The sequence below is a fragment of the Bombina bombina genome, chromosome 3 (assembly GCF_027579735.1).
Source record: "Bombina bombina isolate aBomBom1 chromosome 3, aBomBom1.pri, whole genome shotgun sequence".
Lineage (NCBI taxonomy): Eukaryota > Metazoa > Chordata > Amphibia > Anura > Bombinatoridae > Bombina > Bombina bombina.
In genome coordinates this window covers 263,536,760-263,546,561 of record NC_069501.1, presented here as the reverse complement: position 1 = coordinate 263,546,561, position 9,802 = coordinate 263,536,760, and the positions used below count along the sequence as shown (strand labels likewise).

Here is a 9,802-nt window from a genome sequence, read left to right as displayed (position 1 = left end):
TTTTCAAAGGTCAAGCTCCCCCCATCATTTGCTTTATTTCGTGAAATCAATCCAAACTTGTTAATGGCGTAGACAAGGCTAGCCCCTACCATTTTGTAAAAATTGCTTTGTTTGGTAGTATCTTACCTAATCTCCCTGTGGGTATCAATTTGAGGCCAGATATTTGACAGGGTTTACAAATTTACAATTTCTGAGTTAAATTACAGGCAAATGGGGCAATATAAATAATATTTATATTACAAATACTTTTTATATTACAAACTTAAAGTGTTTCATGTTTGGACATAAGTTACACTGCGTCACACAGTAGTTTGCCCAGCACTCTCTGTAACGATAATCATTGGTGCAGAGAGGCAGGTGGGAGGATAATCTCTATACTACAGCTAAATAATAATCTCTACCTTACAAGCAGCCTGATTAACCCCTTCACTGTCAGGAATTTAAAAAGTGTGGTCTGTAGCTGAAAGTAGGAGCCTTCTAAGGGCTATATTATGAGTGGAGCATTAACAGTTACGTGCCAACGAAAAGTTTTTATCGTGGGTGTTTGCACACATCGGGTTTTCCACTCAGATTACAAGTTGAAAGTAAACGCAAATCGTATGAGCGCATTAACATCAACATGCATTGGGTTATTGCGACCTTAGAGCTCTGGTTAACTGTTTCACAAAAATAAAAAAAATGTCACAAAACAAATAAAAATTCATTACAAAGTAAAGTTACACTCATAATAACACCATCTAATAAAAATGTATTAAAAAAAAAATTATAAGGGATCAATGATATGAGGTGTCAGAAAAACAAAAGGTAGGCAAAGGGCTTTAACAGAGATACATACATATACATGTCTAAAGATGGATATGTGTGTGTGTGTGTGTGTGTGTGTGTGTATATATATATATATATATACACAAAACACAGAAGGGGACTGCACTCCTAGACTGGACCAGGTACACATTCTATGACCCTGCAACATGCTCTGGGTGCTCAGTGGCACTCACAAGAAGCTTTGCTGTCCCCAGAGTCACAGGCAGTTAACCCCAGACAGGTCTGGGTGCAAGAACCATAGGGGAAATTACAAAAACAAATTAATACAACACACAGAGAAACCCCTGCACTCACTAGCAAGCTCTCAGCTAAGATTAAAAGCAAAAATGGAAAGGTTAGTTATCGCATCTGTCCAAATGGGACAATCCCAGGTACCACGACAAGGTCCTTTCCAAAACCTGGGACCCTAAAACAGCCATATAATACAAGCTCTCAATCCAAACAAACTGGGAAAAAGTGAAGGGTGCAGTGTCTTATGTAATCATCCCAGTCATATACAAAACATGGAAGGGGACTGCCCTCCTAGAACGGACACGGTACACATCCCATGACCCTGCAACATGCTCAGCCCTGGGTGCTCAGTGGCACTCACAAGATTAAAAGCAAAAATGGAAAGGTTAGTTACCGCATCTGGCCAAGTGGGACAAGCCCAGGTACCACGTCAAGGTCCTTCCCAAAAACCTGAGACCCTAAAACAGCCACACAATGCAAGCTCTGATATATATATATATACCCCCTTTTGCCTTCAGAACTGCGTTAATTCTTCGTGGCATAGATTCAACAAGAAATTCCTCAGACATTTTGGTCTATATTGACATGATAGCATCACGCAGTTGCTGCAGATTTGTAGGCTGCACATCTGTGATGTGAATCTCCAGTTCGACCACATCCCAAAGGTGCTCTACTGGATTGAGATCTGGTGACTGTGGAGGCCATTGGAGTACAGTGAACTCATTGACATGTTCAAGAAACCAGTTTAAGATGATTTGAGCTTTGTGACATGGTGAGTTATCCTGCTGTATGTAGCCATCAGAAAATGGGTACACTGTAGACATAAAGGGATGGACATGGTCAGCAACAATATTCAGGTAGGCCCTGACATTTAAACGATGCTCAATTGGTACTAAGGGGCCCAAAGTGTGCCAAGAAAATATCCCCCACACCATTACACCACCACCAGCCTGAATCGTTCATACAAGGCAGGATGGATCCAAGCTTTCATGTTGTTTACGTCAAATTCTGACCCTACCATCTGAATGTCACAGATGAAATTGAGACTCATCAGACCAGGCAATTTTTTTCCAATCTTCTATTGTCCAATATTGGTCAGCCTGTGCTAATTGTAGCCTCAGTTTCCTGTTCTTAGCTGCCAGGAGTGGCACTAGGTGTGGTCTTCTGCTTCTGTAGCCCATCTGCTTCAAGGTTCGACGTGTTGTGCATTCAGAGATGGTATTCTGCATACCTTGGTTGTAACAAGTTATTTGAGTTACTGTTACCTTTCTATCATCTCAAACCAGTCTGCCCATTCTCCTCTGACATCAACAAGGCATTTTCGTCCACACAACTGCCGCTCACTGGATATTTTCTCTTTTTCGGACCATTCTCTGTAAACCCTAGAGATGTTTGTGCGTAAAAATCCCAGTAGATTTTTAAATACTCAGACCAGCCCGTCTGGCACCAACAACCATGCCACGTTCAAAGTCACTTAAATCCTTTCTTCCCCATTCTGATGCTCGGTTTGAACTTCAGCAAGTCGTCTTCACCATGTCTAGATACCTAAATGCTGCCATGTAATATACAAATGTATATCTGCAAATGTGGTATACTTGAGACATTGCACTGCATGGGAAGTGGGATGTTATATTGGAGAAACAAGCCAAAAACTGCTCCTTTGGATGAACTTACACAGACACTCAATCAAAAATTACTGTGAAACAAAATACTTTACCCCTGTTGGTCACCATTTCACCCAACCTGACCACTCCATCCAAAACCTCAAAATCAAGATTCTCAGAGGCAACTTCAAAAACACCATGGAAAGAAAAACCTTTGAAATGAAAATGGTAATGCACTTAAATTTGCTAAATTCTGGACTAAATGAGGACTCTGGTTTCTTAACCCATTATCACATTTGTTTGTAATGTACTTTCATATACTGTAGTCAATTACATGTCCTATGTCCACACTTGTTATTATTATCACATCTTTAAACATATTGATTCCATGTTGATATAAATAAATTTATGTCAGTATATGCTCTGTGTATAACCATATATTTCCCGTCTGTTATCCTTCACTGGACACTGTATGCCTCTGTCTCCTTAATCCCCCTCATGGTTTTTATGACACCCCCTCCTCCCCCTGCAATCAGACCTCTAACACTTTCTGTCTTTTTAGCCTGTGTTTTAAGATATAATCTGTAAATTCCATCAAATTGGTCAGACTTGAAAAAGGAGGACATTCTTCCGAAAGCTTGCCAATTTATAAATGTATAGTTAGTCCAATAAAAAAGTATCATTGGTCAATGCAATACTCATTGTATTCTTTATTTTGATATATAAATCTCTGGACTAACACGGCTACTCCAATCAACGTGTATATATATATATATATATATATATATATATATATATATATATATATATATATATATATATATATATATATATATATATATACATATACATATATATATATATATATATATATATATATAAAAAAATATATGCGTATATATGTATTTATATTTGTATATATGTATTTACATACATATACAGCTTTTACAAACATGTGTCTTATGACTGCAGTAGTTGTGTGTAATAATTTCAGTCAGAAATCCAAAGTTTGCAAGTTTTTTTTTATATGACCGCATTTGGCTGCCAATTAGTGGTATCAAATATACCAAAATGGGCCTAGATCAATACCTTGGGTTGTCTAATTAAGAAATCTATATAGTTTTAGGAGAGTAATTTTGAGAATTAGGGCAGTTCTGCTATACTAAATAAGAGTTAGACCATTGCATAATTTTAAGAGAGAGAGACAATGAGTGATAGCAAAAGTGCTAAATATTTATCTGGTAGTTTGGGCAAGATTTTCTCTGAAATTCCTGGTACTGAATGGGTTAAAGGGACATTAAACATTAAAAATGGTGAAAATAAAGTCGTTCACGTGGATGTTGAAACTAAAACAAATGCTTATTGCTCCATTAGTAAAATCCTCAAAATGTAATGACTTGCTGATAAGGACAACTCCTACAGCTTTATTGGTGAACAAAAATACTCATTTATAACCATTAAAAAAAATGTTATTGGCCTTAAGTCATAGACACCTATAAGGTTACTGAGATGCCTCAATGTAAAGGAAAGATTATGTCCGAAATTCATTGACCATGGCTTCACTTACTATATATTTCAGTGTTTCTTTAGGGATGTTCCTGCCATAAATAATTCCTAAACAGGATTTATGAAATAAAAGGTCAATATAACTGGCACAGGCATATTTTTTTTTTTTTTAAATGTCTTTTCCAAAAGAACTACATTTAAAAATACCCTTATTTAGAATAGAATAAAGTAATTTTAATATGTCTTTTTATTTTAGCTTGTTAGTAGTCCTCAGGGCACACGGAAAGGCCGGATTGTAATGATATTTAAACTAGAGCACAGGTAAAATAATCAGCTGATCAGTAACCATGGTTATTACCTGCTCTCTCCCATTAGGTAATTATTTCCCCTGGGCTCTAGTTCAGATATCATTAAAAAAGTGGCCTTTTGGAATGTCTTGAGGACTGGAATTGAAATGCACTATACCGGATATACAAGTTACAATAACCAGACCTAAACATCAGGGGTCCATGAATACGTTAAACACTAAACCACTGGCTAACCTCATCAAAAAGTCTCTGAAAAACCTGGCCTTTGATGGTCACCTTGAATTGAAAGCCACAGACCTATACACACACACACATATATATATATACTATATATATATATATATATACAACATACATGATTTACAAATGAAATAAAACCATTGTATACAAAGTTGTCTTCCACTTCATTGGTTTGAGTTAATAAATATTAAAGCTTGGCTTTTATAATGCAATTTTTTCTTATTATTATTATATCATATGTGGTTATTTTATCCAACTAACCTTCCCCAAGAAATGCTTTCTGTAGGCCCGTGCTGAACCTTTGTATTCCAGCTTATATCCATATGTGCTGGGACTTGTTGGTTCCTCTTCATCATCACAAATGCTACTGTCTGAAGAAGTTGGCGTGCTGATGTTTTCAGGATCTTCTATCCAATAACCACCAAACTGAGGAAGTATGACCAGAGGGTATGTTGTGTCTTTCTCAAGAATCTAAAAGGATAGATCAGTTTTAGTATTGTTGTAATTAATAGTAAATTAATATATTTAAATCAAAATTAATCATAATATCAATTCCTTTTTTACAGCATTTGATATCCAATAATTCGAATAACTTTCATGGTCTATGATAATGTTTGGTTATTTGTGTAAGCAAATCTTTAAAAGAAAATAGAATAATGTGATTTGTGGAATAGCTTTCCAACAGAGGTGATAGGAACAAAAACTGAAAGGGACAGTTTACTCCAGAATTGCTATTGATTAAAAAGATAGATAATCCCTTTATTACCCATTCCTTGGTTTTACACAAACACTGTTATATTAATATACTTTTTACTTCTGTGATTACCTTGTATCTAAGCCTCTGCATACTGCCCTCTTATTTATGTTCTTTTGATAGACTTGCATTTTAGACAATCAGTGCTGACTCAAAAATAACTCAATGGGAGTGAGCACAATGTTATCTATATGGCACACATGAACTAGCACTTTCCAGCTGTGAACAACTGTCCAAATGCACTTAGCTAAGAGGCCCCTTTTTAAGAGCTTATAAATTATCATATCTGCCTACCTAGGTTTAGCTTTCAGTAAAGCTTACCAAGAGCACAAAGCTAATTTGATAATAAAAGTAAAGTGGTAAGTTGTTTTAAAATTGCATGCCCTATCTGAATCATGAAAGTTTAATTTTGAATAGACTGTGCCTTTACATAAAAATTGTAGTAATAAATATACTCATGAATCAGAGTACAATTTTGATAACAACTTTCATTTTCACTTCTATTATCAAATATGCAGCTTTTTCTCTTATTCCCCTAAATTGAAACATTAGGCAATTAGGAGTGTGCATGTGTCGAGCACAACTGACCTACAGCAGTGTGTATACTGGCAACCTGTAGAGGGAGCTTTAGAGTGCCACTCTATGGTAAACTAAACAACGCTGTATAGCCAGACTATTAAAAAGACAACATAAAATTAGAGTACATCCATCTTTAGATGAGAGACATCAAATAGTGTGTAAGAGCTGCCCTGCTGTCACTCAGCACTGCCTGCTGCAGCTCCAGCTGTCTCTGCAGGTAGCTTGTATAACATTGCTACATGCACTGCACACCTTTGTGCCTACTATAGTCTACCCTTATGGAAAGGGGACAATTCAACAAAGTAAATTGAAAAGTTATTTATATTGTACAATTTACAGGAATTGTGAATGTTTAATTTTGTCTTGATGTTCCTTTAAAGGGACAGTCTACTCCAGAAGTTTTATTGTTTAAAAAGATAGATAATTCCTTAATTACCCATTTCTCAGTTTTGCATAGCAAACGTGGTTATATTAATATACTTTTTCCTCTGTGATTACTTTGTATCTAAGCCTCTGCAGATTGCCCCTTTATTTCAGTGCTTTTGACAGACTTGCATTTTAGCCAATCAGCGGTGACTCCTAAGTAATTCCATGAGAGAGAGCACAATATTATCTATATGGCACACATGAACTAACACAGTCTAGCTGTAAAAAAAACCCCATTAAAATGTACTGAAATAAGAGGCAGCCTTCAAGGGCTTAGAAATTAACATATAGACCTACCTAGGTTTTAGCTTTCAGCAAAGAATACCAAGACAACAAATCAAATTTGATTATAAAAGTAAATTGGAAAGTTGTTTAAAGTTGCATACCCTATCTGAATCATGAACGTTTAATTTTGACTACACTGTCCCTTTAAGAGGAATTCAAGAATGCCTAATATATGCATAAGGTTATCCTGAATTAAATTAAAGTGACAGTAAATGTAGTTTTTCATGTTATATAATTCTTCACTAGGTGCAGAAATTTGTAACATTAACCTAGTGGTACATTAGGTTAATGTTAGTTGCCCCGATAAACCAAATGTAGCCCACTCCTGCATTGGGAAAAGCAGCCTACAGGAGTGCACCACATTTAGTTCAATGGCGCGACACACTGTGATTAGACAGCAAGCAGGGGACGTGAAAAAAACAGCAGAGCAGAAGAGGACAAAAATGAAGGTAAAGTAAGTAAACCTTTGGGGGGAATTAAAGGAATATGAAACCCAAAAATGTTCTTGTGTGATTCAGACAGAGCATACCATTTAGAAAAAAGTTTCAAATTTACTTCTATTATCAAATTTGCTTTGTTTCCATTAAATTCTGTGTTGAAGAGATACCTAAATAGGTGTCTGGACTCTGGAGCACTCCATGGCAGTAAATAGTGCTCACATCTAGCTCTTGCAAATGGATAACATTCTTGCAAACTGCTGCCATATTGTGCTCCACAAATGGGCTGGTGTTCTGTCGATTTTTGCTACCCTCTCAGTGCGCATACACACACTTACGTCACTGGAATCCACATACGTTGTAAAGAATGTGTGGAATGTGGTGATGGGCACTGAGAGGGTAGCAAAATTTGAGGGCTAGATAGCAACTCTCGATGCTTTGTCTGCACATGCGCGCCGCACGCATCCTCAAATGTAGATAAAATTAACTAAACGGTTTCTCCAACAGTAATTTGCAGCTCCATATATAATCACAATTAAAGGTTATTCCTAAATTCATTAACTTACAAACAGTTAATGAATTTAGTAGTAACCTTTAATAGTAATGATATATAGAGCTGCAAATTACTGTTTCGTTAATTTAATTTACATATTGAGGGTGCGTGTCGAGACTTTCTATCTAGACGTCTAATTTTGCTACCTTTCAGTGCGCACATACATTATCGCATTCCGCACATTCTTTACAGCATGTGGAATGCAATGACATAAGTGTGCGCATGCGCACTGAGAGGGTAGTAGATATTGACGGGTAGCTAAAATTGGCAGAACACCAGCTTTTAAGCATGCATCCCTCCTTTTCAATGAAAGATACTAAGAGAGCAAAGAAAAATTGATAATGGAAGTAAATTAGAAAGTTGTTTAAAACTGCACATGCTCTCTGAATCATGAAAGACAAATTTGGGTTTTAGATCCCCTAAGCTATCAGTTTCTTTATTTTACATAGTACAGAATTATGCAACATTAATAACAATATTTTCTGTCCCTTTAAACTTACACTTAAAGGGACATTAAACCCAAAAAAATCTTTCATGATTCAGATAGAAAATACAATTTTAAGAAACATTCCAATTTACTTCTATTATCTAATTTGCTTCATTCTTTAGATATCTTTTGTTAAAGAAATAGCAATGCACATGGGTGAGCCAATCACATGAGGCATCTATGTGCAGCCACCAATCAGAAGCTACTGAGCCTATCTAGATATGCTTTTCAGGAAAGCATATCAAGACAATGAAGCAAATTAGATAATAGAAGTAAATTAGAAAGTTGTTTAAAATGGTATTCTCCATCTGAATCATGAAAGAAAAAATTTGGGTTTAATGTCCCTTTAAGGCAGAAATATGTGCAGACTAGATGTCTCTTCTAGTTGCTATCTTCCGTCAAAATTTATGTTTCTCTTTTTTTTTTTTGTAGTTCGAATTTGTTTTAATATGAGATTACCAAAATATAAATGTCTCCTGAGGGAAAAAATCAATTATCATATTTTCTAACCTAACAGCTGTTGCATTGTTTGACAAAATAAAAGCATCATAAAATATACGGCAGCTCTTGTTTTGTAAAATAAATTGCTGTACAAGTCCTAAAACAAATACAAAAAAGAAATACACAATTCTCTATATTTGTTTTTGTAAACTGAAATAATGTCAGGTATTATAATCAAATAGGACGGGTAAAGATTCATATAAAGACCAACAGAGATATACATTGCAAATCATTATTTCTCCTTTTTTCGTTCTGCTACATATTTATCATAGCACAACTTCACAGGCATTTACAATATACTCCACATATTATTTTGGGGGAGAATAACCCATCAATAAGCAGAGAAATAACAGAGAAATGTTACCTCATCGATGCTGGGGTATGGTATATAATCTTCCTAGAAACAAGAAAAAATAAAGCCGGTTATTTATTTATCTTTTTGAATCTTTTTCTATTGATGGTGGGGGAAGACAGGTAACTTTAACAAACCAGACAAATACAGGGGTGTTCAATGCAGAACAATGAAGGCAGGAAAAATCCAGTGAGACATTTAATAGGCACACAGGACAACCACATTTCTTAGCAATATTTCAAATAAGCAATTTAAATATTGTGCGGCTGATAGAAACTGTACAACTTTAAGAATACACATTGACAAACATAGCTTAAATAGAAATAATGGTTAAATTCATTTATTGATCTGATACTTCTGTGTGCTACATTTGGAACCAGATAAAAATTGGAGAGCAAAACGTTTAAAATTGAGTTGAGTGCAAAAGCTTGAATGATTATTGCAACTTTAGAGCTCTGGTTAACTGTTTCGCACAACATAAAAGTGTCACAAAACACATCAAAATACACATTATTAAAGGGACAGTAAAGTCATAATTCGAAATTCGTGATTTAGACAGAGCATACAATTTAAACAACTTTCCAATTTACTTCTATCATTTAATTTGCTTCCTTCTCTTGTTATCCTTTGCTGAAAGGTTTATTTAGGAAAAAATTTCTGAATGATCGGTGGATAAATTGATCCACCAATAAAAAAGTGCTTTCCAGAGTGCTG

At 35.5% G+C, this 9,802-nt stretch overlaps 1 protein-coding gene across 3 annotated transcripts in view; it reads right to left on the bottom strand.

Annotated features, from left to right (window-relative positions):
* The window catches only part of RAP1GAP2 (RAP1 GTPase activating protein 2), a 695,842-nt gene that overhangs the window by 202,816 nt on the left and 483,224 nt on the right, over positions 1-9,802 (bottom strand). For all 3 annotated transcript variants that reach the window (XM_053706286.1, XM_053706284.1, XM_053706285.1), the window contains 2 exons: positions 9,101-9,133; positions 4,976-5,185 (listed from right to left, as the gene is read on the bottom strand). In XM_053706286.1, coding sequence (XP_053562261.1) covers positions 4,976-5,185; positions 9,101-9,133 — 243 coding nt within the window. The remainder of the gene's footprint in view (positions 1-4,975; positions 5,186-9,100; positions 9,134-9,802) is intronic.